Source organism: Lissotriton vulgaris, chromosome 7 (genome assembly GCF_964263255.1).
Source record: "Lissotriton vulgaris chromosome 7, aLisVul1.2, whole genome shotgun sequence".
NCBI lineage: Eukaryota > Metazoa > Chordata > Amphibia > Caudata > Salamandridae > Lissotriton > Lissotriton vulgaris.
The window spans coordinates 1,718,148,095-1,718,167,830 of record NC_141695.1 but is presented as its reverse complement, the minus strand read 5'-3'; the positions used below and the strand labels follow the sequence as shown (position 1 = coordinate 1,718,167,830).

The window sequence follows — 19,736 nt, the reverse complement described above, 5'->3', positions numbered from 1 at the left end:
ATGTTGTGGTGTCCTGAGTGATGTTGTGGTGTCCCCAAGTGATGTGGTGGTGCCCCTGAGTGATGTGGTGGTGTCTCTGAGTGATATGGTGGTGTTCCTGAGTGATGCCGTGGTGTCCCTGAGTGATGCCGTGGTGTCCCTGAGTGATGCCGTGGTGTCCCTGAGTGATGCCGTGGTGTCCCCGAGTGATGTGGTGGTGTCCCCGAGTGATGTGGTGGTGCCCCTGAGTGATGTGGTGGTGTCCTAGAGTGATATGTTGGTGTCCCAGAGTGATGTGGTGGTATACCCGAGTGATGTGGTGGTGCCCCTGAGTGATGTGGTGGTGTTCCCGAGTGATGTGGTGGTGTTCCCGAGTGATGTGGTGGTGTTCCCGAGTGATGTGGTGTTGTTCCCGAGTGATGTGGTGTTGTTCCCGAGTGATGTGGTGGTGTTCTCGAGTGATGTGGTGGTGTTCTCGAGTGATATGGTGGTGTCCCGGAGTGATGTGGTGGTGCCCCTGAGTGGTGCCCCTGAGTGATGTGGTGGTGTCCCTGAGTGATGTGGCGGTGTCCCTGAGTGATGTGGTGGTATCCCTGAATGATATGGTGGTGTCCCTGAGTGATGTGGTGGTGTCCCTGAGTGATGTGGTGGTGCCCCTGAGTGTTGCGGTGGTGCCCCTGAGTGTTGCACCTGAGTGATGTGGTGGTGCCCCTGAGGGATGTGGTGGTGCCCCTGAGGGATGTGGTGGTGCCCCCGAGTGATGTGGTGGTGTCCCTGAGTGATGTGGTGGTGTCCCCGAGTGATGTGGTGGTGCCCCGAGTGATGTGGTGGTGTTCCTGAGTGATGTGGTGGTGTCCCTGAGTGATGTGGTGGTGCCCCTGAATGATGCCCCTGAGGGATGTGGTGGTGTCCCTGAGTGATGTGGTGGTGCCCCTGAGTGATGTGGTGGCGCCCCTGAGTGATGTAATGGTGCCCCAGAGTGATGTGGTGGTGTCCCTGAGTGATGTGGTGGTGTCCCCGGGTGATGTGGTGGTGTTATGTTATGTTATGTTAATTGTGTCTTTTATAGCGCTCGGCTACTCGAAAAGAGTGTCCCGGCGCTTTATTGACAACCTGAAAAAGACAAACACAACACAGAGATTTAAGAAAACGGAGTCAGCAAAATAAAAGGGAGTCTAAGAGGCAAAAAGCCAAGTTTTCAGGCCTTTCCTGAAGGCCAGCAAATTCGAGGTACTGCGCAGTGTCAGGGGCAGAGAGTTCCAAAGCTGTGGAGCCCGGGACCTAAAGGAGCGACCTCCAATGCGGGCCTTCTTCACACGAGTGTTCCTGAGTGATGTGGTGGTGTCCCTGAGGGATGTGGTGGTGTCCCCGAGTGATGTGTTGGTGCCCCTGAGTGATATGGTGGTGCCCCTGAGTGATGCGGTGGTGTCCCTGAGTGGTGCCCCTGAGGGATGTGGTGGTGTTCCCGAGTGATGTGGTGGTGTTCCCGAGTGATGTGGTGGTGTTCCCGAGAGATGTGGGTGTGTCCCTGAGTGATGCGGTGGTGTCCCTGAGTGGTGCCCCTGAGGGATGTGGTGGTGTCCCTGAGTGATGTGGTGGTGTTCCCGAGTGATGTGGTGGTGTTCCCGAGAGATGTGGGTGTGTCCCTGAGTGATGTGGTGGTGCCCCTGAGTGGTGCCCCTGAGTGATGTGGTGGTGTTCTTGAATGATGTGGTTGTGCCCCTGAGTGGTGCCCTGAGTGATGTGGTGGTGTCCCTGAGTGATGTGGTGGTGTTCATGAGTGATGTGTTGTGTGAGGGTGAGTGTGACGGGGTGACTGTGTGTGAGGGTCCGAAGTAAATGGTGGCATGGCAGACATCATAAGACAGAGAGAAGAGACTGCGTTGGACAGTTTCAGAATCAGGAGGGGCAGAGTCAGCACAGTCTGCGAGGGATCAACGTGTCTAGAGGCAAAGCATAGCGGATGTAGCATTGCAGCTAGAAAGTCGAGTGTTTTCAAGCTGAGTATCCCTGGAGAGATAGAAACACAGCAACAACATTTGAGGAGCAAGGCTACTGTAAACATGCACAATATACTTTCACTTTTGTCCAAAAACAAGCTCTTGGCATTGCTGTGGCGGGGGGGGGGGGGGGGGGGGGAGCGGCAGCCTTTGAAGTCTGATGCCAAATCACAGACAAATGGTGGTGCGCGTTGTGCAGGGGGCGGGGAAGCGGCAGCCTTTGAAGTCTGATGCTGAGGCACAGACAAATGGTGGTGTGTGATATGGCTGGCTCTTTGCACGCGCATAGATCACATGAACTGTATGCGATCCGCAGCCGTTTTGGTAGACTGTTCTTTTCTGCTTACTATAATCTCGCCGGAGCAATGCGTAAGCGCATTGGCTTAGACGAGACCTAAAAATGGTAGAGAAGGAAAAACAAACAGTGAGAGACATTTGAGGAAGGAATCGTGGACAAAAGAGTAAGGAAAGAGAGAGCAAGCAAGAGACTGAGATTAGGGAAATGAGACAGAAAGAGTTTGCAGAACCAGACCAGCTTCAGTGCACCAGGCTGGTTATCATATGCAAGTATGCCAATCTCACAGGGTTGCATTTATTTTAATTATCTGAAGTTGCACTCTGTAAAGCACTGCTCCTTTACCCTGTACCTAGGTTTGAACCATCAGCTTGCAGTGCTAGGACGAAATTAATGGGCAAGAGTAGCACATAGTTAGTGATTGTGCTGATCCGAAAGAGAACAGCACTGTTTTTCTCTTGCCTGCTGTACATTGCACCCCTGTACTTACTTCTACTTACTTATATTCTCTTGAGTATCCTCCTCTGATGTGTCTGTGACCTTTTGTCTGGAATTTTTTTATGAATTTTGACATTCTGTCCTGAATTTTGACCATTTGGCTTGAATTTTTACACTCGCCGTCCTGAATTTGCACCCATGCCAGTTGGTCACCCTACCCAATGGGCGCCAGTGACCCCCCTGCAATTGGCTAGGAAGAGCTAAATACATACTGTCGCACTAAAACACTTGCTTTCTTAAGTGGTACGTTGACTTCCATATTGGTGGGTGAAGTAATTGTTGTCCGTCATTTGTGTCCATGAACGCTGCCTTTGCTTGTCCTTCTTTATCTTCATGCAATTTCGTCTTTTAGTTTTGTATAACAAAAATATGGTCACCCTCCCTGCTCTTCCCTGGGATACACAGTGAGTATTTTTGCACTTCTGTCAAGGGGAGTTTTACCAATAAGTCAAAGGTGGAGAACATACTTTGGAGTGGGAAGGTACCAGGGATTCCAAGTAGCTAGTAACATGCAGATTGGAACAGCGGGCACCGCATTTCCATGTCAAGCAATGGACCCTATCCCTCGATTAAAATATTTTCATCATATAAAACCGAACTGTTTTGTTTTGGCAAAGCTTGTATGAGTAAGAGCGTGGATATGGCGTCGGGACCACCATCTCAGGACTAAATAAGCCACCATTTTCAAGCTAGTCCGGGACCATGAATTTGTAGAGCGGTTTCTTATATAAACTAGAACGCTGACCATTATTACGAAATACCGGCGTTTACGTGGGCGGGAACAGGAAATGATGTCTCCCTCCTTACATGAAAGTCTTCATTTAAGAGACGTTTAGACGGAGATAGTGATTGGTTGCCCCCACAAGCAGCCAATGTAATTGGCCGGCATGTTTTTCAGTAAAACAATCTAATTGGACATTTTGTGCGCTCTCTTTTCGATTGGCTGTGCCTCCCTTCCTCATCGTTGTGCTGAGACCGTTGCTCAGTTTCCTGCGCGCCGGATTTGAACGAGGTCTTGAACGTTGTTGCGGACTGTGGTTCGAAACTTGTGTCTGAAGGAGGTGAGTAGTAGCGCGCGGGTGCATGATGTCGTTGTTCGTTGCTGTACGGCGGTGATGCGTGTCTGAGGTTGTTTGAGGTACTTTTTGGTGACATAATTCCGTGGAAGGGAGAAGCAGTGATGCCCACTGCGAAGGGTAATGTACCGACGTGAAACTGACCATTATTTGGATGATGATTCACTGCACAGGGGCTTCTTTGGTTGGTTGGAGTTATAGGCAGTTAGCGCGTTTCCAGGTCGTATGTGTATAAATGCCTCGCGCCCTCCAGTTCCTGGCTCCGTGTCATGTGAATCTGGGCTCTGCAAAGATTGTCGTTTGTCTGTTGGAGAAGGGCCATTCTCTTAAACCTATAATATAACCAGCCCTTCTCCTAAGTTTGGGTAGTTGATGGGGCGCCTCCAAAGTTACTTTCACATGCATAGATAGGAACGTAGGCGAGAGTGCTTCAAGTTGAGGCTGAACTCGAGCAGGGATATTCACAGCTCTCGTATCAAGTCAGCAGACGATCTGGCAACTTATGGAACTCTATATATCACAAACCGTTAGGGAAGGGTCCTAGGGAATAGTTAAAGACCTTGCATGGGCACAGTCCTCAAATTCTAACTATACTACACAAAAATGTCCACGGGTCTAGAGCAAAACAACAAATCTACCTCAAAGATACACCAATCAAAGACCTAAAAGAGTATGTGCATATGTGAAAAGATCTCCTCGGGAGTATGGATACCCATCAGTCACCACTCGGTGCCCTCCTTAGTCATCATCTGGGTCTCCTCTTGGCACTTCCATCGTGAAACATAAATGGTGAACTGGGGGACCTGGTGGTTGTAGCCCACACAAATTATGAGTCGGTGCTTAATTGTGAGAGGGAGAGCAGGAGGTGAGCCCCCCCCCCACCCACAGAAAAAAATGCCTGGAAATTTCCCATTAACATGCCATTGATTTTCTTCTGAATATATTAAGCGGCCGCGCTGGCACAGGCAGGTATTGGCAGCTAAGTGAGATGGTTTGTACCGGATGGTGGCTGGAGACGAACGCAGACAGGGGCATGGAAGTGGCAGTGAGCCCCGTATTAGCACATTCCACTCATCGGTGAGTGTTTTTAGAACGAAGCATTGCAAAGCCAACAGGTCTGGCCTTGGTATGCCCGTGCAATTGACATTTCTTTTTACTGTAAGCATATGTCACAAAAAATAAAGAGGCCACGCATATACGTGGCCACGAAAACTAAAGAAAACCGACCGCCATTTAACTTACATGCAAATGTTACTTTAATAAAATTAACTGATGCAGTTTTTTTTTGTTAACAAGCCTTTAATATGTGCAATGCATTTTACCTCTAGCTTTATGAAGGCAACCACAACAAAGTATTACCCATTGAATCACTCAAATTGCAGGCAGCTGTAATGTCACAATGTCACTTAAACACCTCATAACAGCAATTTTAAAAACCAGCATTGGCATAGCCAATAGGTCTCGCCTCTGGGACTTTATAAGTGGTTAGTTATCCAGCACAATATCCTTGGTGCAACAACATCAACTGTTGTATGGCTTAACACATATAAGGTCCCAAAGGCGAGACCTATTGGCTATGCTAATGCTTGTTTGTTTGCTAGTGTGAGGCAGGGGAACGTACATCAACGATGACTGAAGCATGACAAGCAAAATCGTCTCCTGTTGTGGTGAAGAATCACACAACCAGCATTGGCAAACGCAATAGATCTCACCTTTGGGACCTATTGGCTTTGCCTATGTTTTTTGCCCGTACTGAACTACATGGGGTCAAGTGGAGCACATGGGTAAGAGAACAACACAAGTGTGGGAAGGGGAGAACCACACAGGCGAGAGTGACAAAAGCCTGAGTGGAGGGAGAGAAACATGAGAGGAACAGCTGGAAAGCACATATACTCATGGAGTGCTTAAAATAAAATGGAAAAGACAGTTTGCTAAAAGTCTGTAGCAGAAGGTATAACGCCGGCCAATTAGAGGGGTGGTGAAGAGGCTGTGCTTTAGGGAGAGACAAACAGAAGGATAAGGAGATGCAACGCCAAGTAATTTAGTAAGAAGCAAATGAGTGACGATAAAGCAAGCAATGAAAAGCACTGGATTGGGTTGTAATCTCTGGGTAAGCAGACAGTAGCTCTTTTGCAACCAGATAGCTGCATTGTCCTGTAGACTTAACCTAAAAAATGTCTGTGTGCAACATTCTTGGGGGGCTCTTGAGGTCGAGTCAGTCGAAGACATCTACGCCTCCCAACCTGAGAGGCTGTGGGCTTCTTGCAGCATCAATTCATCATTAATGTGGGTGAGTGTGTAAATGTCGGAGGAGGGGTAATTTATACAGCGTGAAATAATACCTGCTGTCTGACTGTACTTGTGATGTCCGTGGCTGCATCTATTACAGACTGATGAGCTTCCTCTGTCCTTGGTACAGTAAATCTCCAACTACATTTCAATAATTGCTCATTGAAGTGTTTTATTTTATTATCTCTGCAGACCGATTTAGAGCTCTGATATCATTCCTGTCCCGCAGTGGGACATTTTTCTCACTTCCAAGTAGAAGTGCGTGGGAGTCGTGATAAAAACCTACACTGAGCATTGGCGAGAGCTGCGCTCGAGAGACAACTTCAAAAACATGTAGTCTTATGGTGTGCTTAAGCAAAAACAAAGTAGTTCCCTGACTGTTCGCAGTGGAAGGACACAGAGGCTATGCTCATTAGGAGGGAAAAACTAAAGATGGACAGGACAAGGCAAACCCTTGAATAAGAAGCAAGCTAAGGAGTGACCTTAAAGCCAAAAAATGGCAAATACTGGGTGGGCTTTATGCCCATTGTAAAATCTTGGTAAGCTGTCGTTTTCTATCAGCTGTGCTGTCTGGTAGGCTCCTCCTTAAAAGGGCACACGAAGCATACACTAATTTTAATGAAATGCAAGGGTTTAGGACGGTGCCTCTGGAGGAGGGACAATGTGTGCAAGTTTAAAAGCGCACTATAAAGTCCCCAAAGAAGATGATAGTTTACAAACTACTGAAAGTGATTAAGTGTAAATCAAGCTCAGTAAACTTAAGTGAATGAAAGGTCTGGTGTTTATGAGAAGAATGTTTAGGGGAAGTGTAGGTGATTGGAGAGTGAAGAAATTCCAGAGGTGGTGAAGGACTATTGTGGAGCAACATTTAGAAACGTACACGTTATAGAGAAAGGGAGGAAGAGGGTATGATGAATCGAAGCCTTTGTGGTATTGTGCAGCGAGTGACTGGTAAAACGAACAGAGTTGGTCATCCTACAGCTGCTGTGGAAGAGAGATGATTAGAGGTAATTATGCTGAGTGAATTAAGTATTGTGGGTGAAGGTCAGCAATACCATGATTTTGGTTAGGTTTGTATATCCATAAGGGCCTGGGGACACCCAAGGCAGAAATCATTATAAGTTATCGGTGTGTATCGTTCTGCTTTCCAACATAGGTGCCAAGATGCCATTCGAATTTCATATCCCTTTGACGCTTGGGGAGCTACTGCACAGTGGGGGCATCGATCAATATGTGGTGCAGGAGGTGCTGCCAGTCAGGCAGCTTGGCACTCAACTAGGCGGTGAGTCAATGTTGGCTTTGATTTGTTTGGTAACATGGGTCATCTGCCGACAGGGTTAGTGTGACAGACCTGTCTATCATTCTCTTTCAGCTTTCCAGTCTGCCTTCAGAGTGGCCGGTCCAATGGCCATCTTGGAGCATTTTGACACTATCTACAGCATCCTTCAGTAAGTACTCGCCTGTCTTGCACATCCTCCAACTTAATGTGTCTGTGTGCTTGCCACAAGCATGTATTATTTAAGTCACAGGTTTAGACCTACCTGTGCTTTTAGAAATAGTTACATGGGCTGCTGCTGAGTTTGCTAGGATATAGTCGGTTCTGGCAGCTTAAAGATGGTGACGTATAAGTGTTTGCATGTGATCAGTAAAATGGAATTTTACATCCTGATCAGCTTAGAGCCTGTACTTCTATAAAAGTTAATGCACATGACGCATTATTGATTGATTCATCCTAGATTACGTTATTGGTACAATTGGAGGTCAGGCTGGGTAACACATAGGTCGCACGACTATTTTGTTAATGCTCCGTTACCACACATTGTGTTTTTTAATTTATTTTTGTAAAAACCGTGAGCAAGATGGCTCTTGACTGTTTCCAGGGTCAGCTGTTCCAGATATGGGCTGTAACCTTCACGTTCCATGTCACCATAAACATTTGATTATGGGCTCTAACCTTCACGTTCCATGTCACCATAAACATTTGATTTATCACATTGCATTTTTTTGATGCCCTGAAAGATAACTACTTAATTCCACGAATAGCTATGACTTTTATATTATGTTACTACTAATAAAACTACATGGTTCAATGACTGGCTGACAGGTTTGATTAGTCTGTAATCGTAAAGGATGTTTCCTTCGGTCTTTTACTTCTGCAGATCTTAATTCTAGTTGAAACCCAATATTTAACTACCCATTAATTATTCGTGGATAACTAGTTTTTTGCTGTGTTCCAAAGATACAAATATGCTTACTTGTGTTGGTATATTTTGCTCCAGGCTTCCCTCGCAAAATTGTGTGGTAATTTGAGTTTGAGTTATGCAATACTTATTTCTATTCCATACTGCTGATACATTGCTGTGTTTTTTAGCATGGGAAACTTGCTCTGTTCTTGGTATGAAGGACAAAATGTTTAGCCAACAACTCCATGGATAAACTGCCCCCAGGGAGCTACCAACCCCGTTCTTTAATCTGTCATGCGCCAGTTTTATGACGGAAGGACTCTTACTGGAAATTGTGATCTTTGTCCCTCTGCAGCTGCCATTGAATTTCCTCCCTGGTACCCGAAAAATTGTGTGACTGTTCAATACTCTTGATAGAGTTGGGGTGGTGGACAGATGACAGAAAGAAATTGGTTGGCGCTTCATGGTAGAGATTAAGAAAATACATTAAAAAGGAGTTACCAGGCGATTGACTAGTCACTAAGCAATTTTAGTACTAAGCATGTCCACCTAGATAGGTAACCTCTGAGATGGGATTAAACAAAACTCCCCTTTTGTACCCTGATTACAAGTAGCTCATTAGTTATAAATTCAGATTATGATTGTGTCTTGAAATATGTAAACTATTCAACAAACGTTCCTCCATCAACCCTGCAACCACCGGTTTCATGGTATATGAGAGACACTGAGTGGGCCGAAAGGCAAAATCACTTGTTGGAAGTTTTAAGTAGCGCCACATGTTACCTCCTGGATAGTGCAGCACAACTAACCCTCATGTATTCTTCAGATCATATGAACTACTGAATCTCTCAATCCAACATGATGGATCATAGGCCATGTCCGCCAAATTTTTGGTTCGATTGGACTAGACCGTTATGACTTTGTAACTGCCTCTTTAACATTCCCTAAAAAGGAAATCCCTTCGCTCGTCAATTCTAGGCAAAGGAAACATGTTAGTTTATATATATTTTATTTCAGCATTGGCAGCCTTTTTCGAAAAGCATGTTATTAACACTGAAGCACCTTTCTGTGACCTTAGTACTCCAGCAGAAAGTAATTTCTAGATCGGGTGTCTCCAACCAGTCGATTGCAAACTACCAGTAGCTCTTAGACTCCCATTAGAATTGCTCACAGCCTGGAGCTCATGTTTTTTTAAACGAGTGCAGGGTCACTTTTTCCTTTTAAAGTTGAGGGGAGGCTGAGTTTATTCAGGGTGTCTATAGCAGTGCCTGATAATGAGCAGTGCTCAGTCAGATTTACGACGCAAGGGGCACAGAGGTGAATAACTGAAGCACTGAGGTATGTAACTCAGTCTTCTTCCATATTGGAGCCAACAACAAAATGCTATTTCTGAATGGGTTTTGAAAGGAAAATAAAATGAAGTTATAATTTTATCCCATTTTCAAAGTGTTGCATTTACAGTGGGCCTTCTGCTCCCAGTGGACACTGTAATATGTATACCACAAAAATACAGGAATTTTTAAGTGTGAGAAATTTAAAGTGCATAAAATGTTTCATGCTTTGAACATTTTTCTGCACTTCAAATTTCTTCCATTAAAAAAATGGTTGTATGTTTGTTATACCTGTAACGGTGCCACATATGGTGAAAGAAACGCCCTGTGCCACAAGTACAAACAACATAGGCTCTGTCACCCATACACATGTATCCCATTCATACGCGTACATGTTCATAAATCACAAAAGATCTTGCTTCCTGACGCACATAGGTTTTGGCTTGACTGACATTAGCCTTAAAGTTAACCCTTCCCACACGAATTTTCGCGCAGTGCGTGCTTTTTATTGAGTGGGCTGAGTTCGGATGTACCCGGCTATGCTCCGCACCCGCCCACTGTGACGTCTGACGGCCAGGGGCTGTCTGCGCGCGCAAGGGGTTAATGAAGCTGGGTGTGGGGGTGTCTGGTAACAATGCATGAGTTATTTAGCCATCAGTAACTCACAAAGATTTCACTGATCAGAGGTAGGTCACTACAGAAAAGGTTGGAGACCCCTCTTCTAGATAGTTACATTTGTGTTCAGAAAAGGGACATAACAGCATCGAAGGACGTTGGGAGTTGCGGTTTGTGGTTTTTTAAATATTTATTATGTATTATTTTGAATGTTTCTCAGGCGTTGGTAATGGTAATTGAAGGGATATAATTTATTTTAGTTATATTAGTGCTGTAAAATAAACCCATCTTGTATTCTATATTGCATGTGGTGTTTTGTAAATCAGTCTGTCACCTCCTGACTTTTCTGTCTGTTACACTCCACAGTCATTTTAGAACAATTAACCTTGAGCTGAAGGAGGACACATTGGAACTTCTAGTTAAAGGTTTGTTGTAGATTTTGTCTCTTATCCCCTTACTCTCCCTTCCACTGTTCAAAGCTAAATGATGAAACTTGTGGCTTCTGTGACCTCACTTAACCAGCAATACTTCTGTATCCTAACCTCTATACTGGCCCGTAATCTTGGTGGGTGATACTGAGCTATGTGCACTCGCTGTAAGGCCGGGCCGACAATAAACTGTAGTCTCCACTCCCTTTCTCCTGAGCTTTCAGAGGGAGGGAACTGGTTCCAGAGAGTCTGGGTCTGCAGACAAGGTATATCCAGTTCCAAAAGGTTGGGTTATGGGAGTGTGGCCTGAAAATGGCTGGTGTGGCATGATCCTAATACTTTGGTAATCTGATGCTGAACAAACCCTTCTGATGGTCATTAGCTAGTCAAACTTTAAGTGCTTACAGAATTTGATTGATCTCTTCTCCCAGTGGTGTCTCGTCATGCCAGTGAGCTGCCTGCTGTCTTGGAGGACCTGACCCTCAGCTCTGCTGATCGCTGCACCCATCTCAACACTCTCAAGATGAACTGCTACCTTCTCACTCAGCTAGTGGAAGCATTCGAGGCAGAGACTTATAAGACTGGGCTGGTCAACCTGGAGGCAGGTGGCCGGGTGAGTTGAGGAACAGTGGCGGTCTAAAATGGGGGGCGGGGGTGTAGCAAATCATATGCTGTGGAGGGGACAGAGCATTAAAGCGGGGGGAGGCGCAAGAGACTGATCAAGGTTTAAGCATGCAGTGAAGTGTATCATCCATTCTTCCACTCTTTTTTTCCTATTCAGAAATGTGAAGTTTGAATCTGGCTTGTTCATGAATGTCCTAAAATATTTTTACTGAAATACACAACCACTCTAGATGGTTGTAATGTACACTACCTCAGTTGTCCTTTCCTCTGGATGGGCTGTAACATTCTTCCGTCTCCCAAACTGTCCAACCCATGAGTTTGGGATGTCCACCTGGCTGCGGTTGTCCGGTTCTTCCTGTAGAATGCATGGTACTGCTCTGACTCAGAATCTATATCCACTGAATCTCGGTGAAGACTTGAGCAAAGAACTCGTGTTACCAAAACAGCCCTTGTAGGCTACATCCAATCAATCGTATTCACTAACGAGCACAAACCATACTGAGGTTTGAAGTAGGTACATGAAATGAGTTAATTGATTCTCCAGTATTCGTATCTTTTGTATAATCACATGCTTGAATCCTTCCCTGTCTTCAGGCTGGGAATCCCCTGTAACTTTAAATAGCAAACAGTGTAAATATGGCCATAGGCCCCCACCAACCGTGTTTTGGTAGTACATCCACCTCATTTGAATCAACCCACACGTCCTACAATGAAGTGTAGGTGCTAGGCTTTCATCCACAGGATTAGTTTTCAGTATGGTTTTGTCTTGTACAGTGGAGGAAAGGTTTCTTTTCAGTAAACTCCTTCAACTCTTTACATTCTTGCTAATGCTAGAGGAAGTGCTGTCTTTCAAGAAACTTTAAATGTTCTCTATTGATTGGTTCGAAGGAAGCCAGCATTTCTTGACTTAACAGTGTTCATCTCCCCTGGCACTATAGGAGGGAATGCTCTAAAAGAAACTTCATAAACCTTTAGGGTTCCTCATGGAGGGGGTTGCTGCTCTCCTACATCTCTAAATATCTCATAGGTGTACTCTTACGGATGGGTATTTGAGGACACTTTGCTGGGTCTAGCAAGTATGGAAGTGTTCAATGTGGCTATATGGGCACTTGGTGGAACACTTTGTCTTTACACCACATACGCTGTCATTTGGCGCAATAAGTCTTTTACATTTGTGACTGTCTTGCCTGTGGCAGGATGCGCATGCTGAGGGTAGGAACGTCCAAATGCCTGAATTCCAACTGAACGGGTATCAGGCTATTACTCTCATGACCTGATGTCACTGAGCTCATCTCTCTGTGGTACCTAGGATGTATCTTTGTTTTTTTCTGGATATGTGCAGTGTCTCAAGGATTTGTTGTGCCAGTACTGGTGTGGTGGGAATCTGATTACAGTGATCTGCCTTCCATAATACTACCAAACATGTTTCTGAACACCTGGGTTGAGGGCCCCTGCTCTCTAAGGCCAGGAACAAAGCCCATCCTGGGGGAGGTGTGCCTTCTCCTCTCCCAGGATGAGCACAGTACTCAAGAGTGAAGCTTCAAAGACCATGCTGCCTTTCTAATGCTCCATCGCCCCCAAGTCCAGCCTCTGCTGCCAGTAGCGGATGGCAGCCCACAGTTGGAACCCCCAATTTTGGCAGAAAAACTTGGTGAGAAAAAAGGTGTGCTCCTCAGCCAACTCCACCCCTCTGGTGCTGGGGGCAAAGTGAAGCACATTTTTCAGTGCCTACCATCTTGAAGATGGTGAGACTTAACCAATTAGGCCTAGTGCTATGCCACTCTCCCACAGGAGGGTGGCATAATAGTGGGTGTAGACACCCCAGATAAGGAACCCATTTGTCCCTACCAGTTACTCTTCTGTAACACTTCCAAATCTAGTATTTATGTGGCTCCCTCCGACCCTGAAATCGGATTCATGATGACCTATGAAGCCTGAGCGCTGAAGAGCCGCCCCTGCAAGAGAGAAGGACCAGTGTCAGCCCTACTGGCCTGTCTGCTGTCTTTCGCCCTTGCTACAAAAGTCTACCGGCCCTGTAGTCCCAGCGATCTCAAACCCTGGAAGGACTGCCTGCCTTCAACAAAGACTCTACATCTCCTGTGGACAGTGGAACTGTCTAGAAGAAACCAACTCAAAAGAAAAAAAAACTCTGCCTCGGCATCCGGCACCCATGGCCTGAGTCCAAGTGGCCCACCTGAGGGTGCAGGGTTACATTTTGCTGTCTGGTTTTCTTGGTTGGAGCTGATCGCGGTCAGGTGGAACTTTCGTGTAGAGTCTGCAGGTGACTTTATGGGGTCCAGAAGAAGTCAGCCACCGATGGAGATGAGGCCAGCATCCCTGGGTATACAGTACAGATGAGCCACTCTAACTTGTGCTGTGGGCGTCTGGCACAGAGCGGGCAGGCGTCACAAATCAGCCTGTATCCCGAATCCTTGGTGTAGTTTCTTTTGGACAGGGGTGCTGTCCTCTGGAGGTTTGGTCTTGGCTGAGAGTGGCAGTCTTTCTGGGGTTCGTTGAAGTCTCTGGCCACAGGACAGGTGTCTTCGCTGGTCTTTAAGCAGGAAACTGGCCGGTAGGGCTGGGGCCAAATCAGTTACCTTCTTCCAGGCTCATCTGCACGGCATCTTCTTTGGCCTTTTCTTCTTGGGTCACAAGAATCTTAGGATCACGGTTCAGCTGTATCCCTAAATGCTGAGCTACTTGCCTTTAGGGTGACTACACCCTTAGAATGACTCCTCCCTTTGGGGAGGGGGCATCCCCCTAACCTGATTGGGTTGAATCCTTACATTCAAGATGGAGGATTTCCTAAGGAGGGGTCACCTTGGTCCAGTGCACCTAGGGGTGGTTCTGGCAGAGGAGGGGACACACCTCCTGACTACTGATTTTCCCGCCAACACAATTGGGGCTTGGTCAAGGGGCGGGCATCTCTACTAGCTGGTTTGTGGCACCTCCACACCAAGCAGCCTTTTTTCCTGACCTGCGAGAGCACAAGGGCTCCCACCTCAGGGGGTCAGAGGTGGGTGGGTGTGTGTGTGTGGCAGGCTGGTGCATAACAGTCAGCAGGATACAAGGGCATCTCTAAGATGCCCTCTGAGTGCATTTTGTAATCTGACACTGGCATCAAAGTGAGTTTATAATTGTGAGCAGTTTGATACCAAACTTCTTAGCATTCTTTAAAGTCATCTTGGAGCTGTGGAGTTTGTAATGACAAACTCCCAACCCATGTACAGAATACGTCTCCACTGCAATTACAATATCTTTGAATAGCACACCCTATAGGGGCACATTGCTCATGCAGCTGTCCCCTCACCTGTGGAACAGCCTTAGGGCTGTGAGCCTTGCTAGAGGGGTGACTTACCTATGCCACAGCCAGTGGTTGGTGGGAAAGGCACACAGGGATGTGTGCCATGTAGACTTTTTAGTTTTGTCTTCACCAAAACAGTCTGCATTGGCGGTGTGTATGTCTTTAAAGGGTCTCGAAGGGCAGCACAATGCATGCTGCAGCCCTTAGATACCCTCTCTGGTCACAAGGCCTTTGGTACCACTGGTACCTTTTAACAAAGACTTACAGGTGAGCCAGAGGTGTGGCAATTGTGAAAACAAAGGTACAGTTGTAGGAAATGACACCGGCACTGGGCACCTGATTGGCATTGACCCAGTGCACCTCAGCCAAGGTGCAGCAGATATTTTTGCAAAAGGGACACTTTCCTACAAATGGTGTCTCTTCGTCTGGCCAGAGCATGCAACCTTTCTTCAAAACAGATTTGGGCTGAACTATGCCTACTGGAGCATTGCAAAGTCTGATTTGCATATGGCGAGTTCGAACTGGGGTGATATGGTGTGCAAAATGACGGACTGGGATGTGGCCGGATTAATCGCCAGCGGCTGCAATAAATTCTAGCATTCACCCATCACTTTTTTAATTAAATTTTTTTTTTTAATATTTACTCTGTTAACCAGATTTTAAAACTGATGTTTCGATTCCTTTGTGTAGCCAGTTAAAACTGGACTAGTTTATTTAAGCTCTCTCAGATGGCAGACTTAAACATTTTTTTAATATATATATATATTTTTAATTGAGCCCTTGGAATTTATCCTCCTGTAAATGGTTTTTGTCGGTCTCTGAATCTTTGGCTATTTCAAGATTTGTGGCACAGCCTGTGTGTAATCAGTGTACCCTTGATTAATCCTAAGAAACAATATGCCCTTTGGCCCATCCGGTTGATTAAGCCAACATGATGGTGTATTCTTTTGGAGGCACATGCTTGTTGCCAGCAGTACTGATTGGGATTGTGCCTCTAGAGTTTGCTTGGGAGTATAAGCCCAACACCACTTTGGTTGCCTCTCCATGTTCTGTTTTGTGATATGGGTTTAGAAGTATTAGTTCCAGTGATTTATGCTAAATTTAGCTATGAATTTACTGCTGCAGCCCGTATGTCTTGTCACTGGCACACTGCTTATCTTTGGTAGAGCGGGTTTTGTGGCTTAATACCTTCCATTGTGCAGGGCTAACTCTTTTGTATGTAGTTTGAAGGCTCTATTAAGATTGAAGTGTTCTCCTTAGATTAGGCCGTTCCTTCATGTTAGTACCACCCTTTGCTCCAGCAGAGGTTCACGACCTAATTGTCTGTGTTTGTTCCGCTCTAGTGACGTCTACCTTCCCTTGCAGGGTAAGAAGGGAAAGTTAAAGGCTGGTGGTTTTGATTGGGAAGCAGAACGCGAGCGAGTACTGCAGGCCATCCTGAATCTGGTGCAGCTGGAGATCCGGCGCCTCTGGAGCCTCTCTGTGGTGGAAGAAGAGTTTGTCAGGTCTGCAGCAGGGAGATGCTGTTTTGTGGGTGGGAGATATGGCTCTTTTTCCTAGATTTTATTCTGATGTTGGTCCCCCTCCTCCTGCAGCCTGGTGACTGGCTCCTGCTACAAGATCCTGGAGAATCCCAGTGTCTCCCAGGCCAAGAACAAGCCCACACGTGATGTGGTGTCCCATCTCCTGGGGGTGATGGTTAAACGCTATAACCACATGCTGAGTGAGTGGCTGCTGAGTCTTCTGTGCTTATGTGATATCCACTCCTTCTCCACAACCACATATCTGCTTTGTGTAATCTCCTTCCTACATGTGGCTCTGCTTATTTCACTACTGTAGTTGGGACTTCAGATGAATTGGGGATCTTGGAATAAAAACCTATGTACATGGCCACTAGAATTGTGATTGTGCGGCTGCCGCAACTTCGCATAGTTGTAGATTTGCTGCACCGGTCTCCTAATCCCTATTCTGCAGATTAAAAAAAAAATGTTTCTAGTTCAAAAGTTAGTAAAAACGCAGAGGCACATGTTGCTGTGCAGTGGAAGGTCCTTAGTAAAGGTTGACTGGTCACCTTGATGTAGCCTATTACTACAATTGGGTGTTGAACTGGTGTTAATGAGGTGCAACGAATACCCTGACCGTGTTAACAAGTCTAGGAATGACAAAACAATGAAGTAATACCATCACAAAAGATGCTGCATAATTTGCCTTTTCTTCTTGCATAATTTACGCTGGATGAATGACAAATTCTGGTTCCTTGTTGATTGGGAAGGTTTTTTATATTTGAGCAGTCTTTACTCAAGATGTGCCCCACTCCCTTTAAAAGTTTCTCTGTTGCACTCCCTCTTGATTCCCACAGAAGCTTCTTTTATTTTTTCTTCTGTCTGCATCTCTCATTTTTTCATGCCCTCTTAGTCATGACTGTTTTGTAGACGCCAAATTACACACCATGAGCAAAGAGGACATACTCTCTTCGGTATGTCCTTTGATTCAGTGACCGCTCTTTTGGTCTGTAATCTTGGCACGTGGTGCTGAGCTGTGTGCACCCGCTGTAAGGACAAAAAATAAACTGCCGTATTCCTTTTAAATGAGGTGCTGTACGACCAAGTGTTATGTGGCTCCTGGCCAGGCTGAATACAATGTGCACAGTAACAGACAAAGTCTGTGAGCCATGGGCCAATGCCACAGGACTGCCACTTGGTATGATCCCTTATCTTTGGTTATCTGGTTGAGAGTGACAACTGATTATAATCTGCTTTTTTGAAGCGCCTCCTCTTTTAATTGGTTTTATTTCTTATCTAAAAAGAGAAAGATATTGCAAAAAACATATAACCATTGAAGCATATAACCTCAAATAATTACACAGATTATATCCTGGTGAATGTCAGTATCCCATCTAGCTCCTTTAAAATGTCCTCTCCTGCGCACAGATCTTCCTCCACACATACCATGTCTTTATATTAAGTGGCACAACATTAGCCAAGACTGTAGAAAAATTAATCCAGGTTAACCATGTGTTCTCGTGCTTAGTTGGGCAGCCACAGACTCTACAATTTTTCCAGTTGCTCTCTATCTGTCCATCTCGGAAATTTGAGGTGTATTCTTACTGAAGTGATAGCATGTGATAATGCCTTTCACAGTTAAACAGCCCAGATCAATCCGCATCTGCCTATGATGGCAATGTGTCCCCATCTTCCCTGAAATGCTGTTTGTGGTAGGAGTATAATTGGTACCATGAGGACCCAAGCCAGTAGCGCCCGTAAGTTAATCCATTATTTCTTCATTACTTTTCAGACCTCTGTCATCACTGCATGGTAAATACTTTTTTCACCACGGTTTCATTGATGACCTTTGCTTCCAGATGGTTGGATGCAAGAAGTATCTAATTTCGGGCTATATACACCTAGAGTACACCTCAATTGTAAGAATCTAAACATTTCTCAAGCATTGGACTTGGGGGAGAATTACCGTTTTACCAAGGACGACTCTCCAAAATAGGTAGGGCACTTCGCATATCAGGATCTTTCTGAAGGTTGGTTAGTAGCGGAGTCCGGTTTAGCTCCTGACATAAAACTTGTTTACAAGTAATATGCATATCAATTATTTGAAAGGACCATGTTGTATTTTGATCTCTTGCACATTTGGGTTGCAGTGTGTCAAATTGTCGACCATGTCTATGATGGAAGTTACAATAACACATCGTCTGTGTGCAAAGAGCCTGTCTTCTGTGCCACCCTTCCACTGGAATTCCGCGATCTTGCCACCTTTCCAAATTCACACTGCAAGGGGGTCTAATAAGCGCGAACAATGGGGCAGGTAGTGGTCATCCCTGACGGGTGCCCATTTCATTGGGGAAAGGATCCTAACCTGGGTCCACTGCTGTGTGGAGGAAACAAACCGTTCTAAACTTGGGGCCAAACAAGTTCTCCATGTCCTGCTAAAGGGTTGTCCATCAACTGAGTTAAATACTTTTTCGGTTGACAAGCACCTTTTCAAATCCTTAATTCTAGCTAGAGCTATCTGTAGCCACCTAACGCAGTTTATCATGCCTCTGCCAGGCATGAAACTTTTCTGGGCCCTGTGGACTAGTGTGTGGCTATCACCCTAGCCAGCCATAACACTAGTAACTCTGAGAGCGAATTTGTCTGCCGAGTTCGAGACTAGGCGCATTGGGTACATAGTTCAGGTGATTTTCCAGGTTTCATAATGACTAAGAAAATGAAACCACAAATATTGTACGGAAGTTTGTATAATTGTATGATGTCATGTATTCAAAGCAAAGGTTGCAAAAGAGGCGATGACTGTTAGTCTACTGGTAACCCGTTGGGCAATGCAGTCTCACTCATCTGAGAAGCTTCCGGATCTGTAGTGGCAAAGGCGGAATTAACGGTCAGTAGGAGAAGGCCTGCCTGGGGAAAGTTTGTGACACAGCCACCCATTTTTGCGTCTGCACCACTGTGTTTGTCACAATTCACGAACCAATATAAAATCTTCCCACGCTTATTGCCCATGTTATATTGCCGCTCTTGTCAATCACAACCTCAAATTTGTAGTTTTTTTAGGTCTCCACCCCGAAACCTTTCATGCATCTGTCGTATAACACGCTCTTCCAGGGCTATTCTATCTGCCTCTGGTGCGCTCCTTGGCTACTAAAAAGCACCTAGCACGCATACGTATTACTTTTGTGTGCTTCCCTCTAAGTAAAGTGCTTAGACACTGATTAATGTTTAATTCGTTGTAGGAGTTGGTTCCCTGTGACAAAGTCCGATGTTGTCATCTTGTAACCAACAAGCATTCATGCACCAGACTCCTGGTCCTGCATCAATCCTCGACATCCCTCGCCACAACCACATAACCACTCACCTGAGAAACCTCCACTTGCTCCCCATCATCAAAAGTATCACATTCAGAATGATAACCCACACACACAAACCGCTCCACAACATGGGCCCGACTACCTCAACAGCCGACTCTCGTTCTACACCCCCACCCGCCAGCTCCGCTCCACCAGCCCCCCCCCCCCCCCCCCCCCCCCCCCCCCCCACGCGCCTTGAGACCCTCACGGGTGAGTAGTGCGCTTTATAAATGCTTTGATTGATCAATCAGGGAGGTCA

General features: G+C 45.8%; 1 protein-coding gene and 2 non-coding genes across 3 annotated transcripts in view; all 3 read left to right on the top strand.

Moving 5' to 3' along the window:
* The first annotated feature begins 3,697 nt into the window (after positions 1 to 3,697).
* The window catches only part of NCAPD2 (non-SMC condensin I complex subunit D2), a 45,170-nt gene continuing 29,131 nt past the window's right edge, over positions 3,698 to 19,736 (top strand). Inside the window, exons 1-7 of the mRNA XM_086932902.1 lie at positions 3,698 to 3,833; positions 7,294 to 7,419; positions 7,510 to 7,585; positions 10,633 to 10,691; positions 11,126 to 11,307; positions 15,988 to 16,127; positions 16,218 to 16,345. Of these exons, the coding sequence (XP_086789028.1) occupies positions 7,302 to 7,419; positions 7,510 to 7,585; positions 10,633 to 10,691; positions 11,126 to 11,307; positions 15,988 to 16,127; positions 16,218 to 16,345 (703 nt within the window). The 5' untranslated portion in view covers positions 3,698 to 3,833; positions 7,294 to 7,301. The remainder of the gene's footprint in view (positions 3,834 to 7,293; positions 7,420 to 7,509; positions 7,586 to 10,632; positions 10,692 to 11,125; positions 11,308 to 15,987; positions 16,128 to 16,217; positions 16,346 to 19,736) is intronic.
* On the top strand, positions 10,745 to 11,050 carry LOC147706407 (small nucleolar RNA U85). The gene has a single exon (XR_015298770.1). It is a non-coding gene; the product is annotated as a small nucleolar RNA U85 (small nucleolar RNA).
* On the top strand, positions 17,067 to 17,355 carry LOC147706406 (small nucleolar RNA U85). The gene has a single exon (XR_015298771.1). It is a non-coding gene; the product is annotated as a small nucleolar RNA U85 (small nucleolar RNA).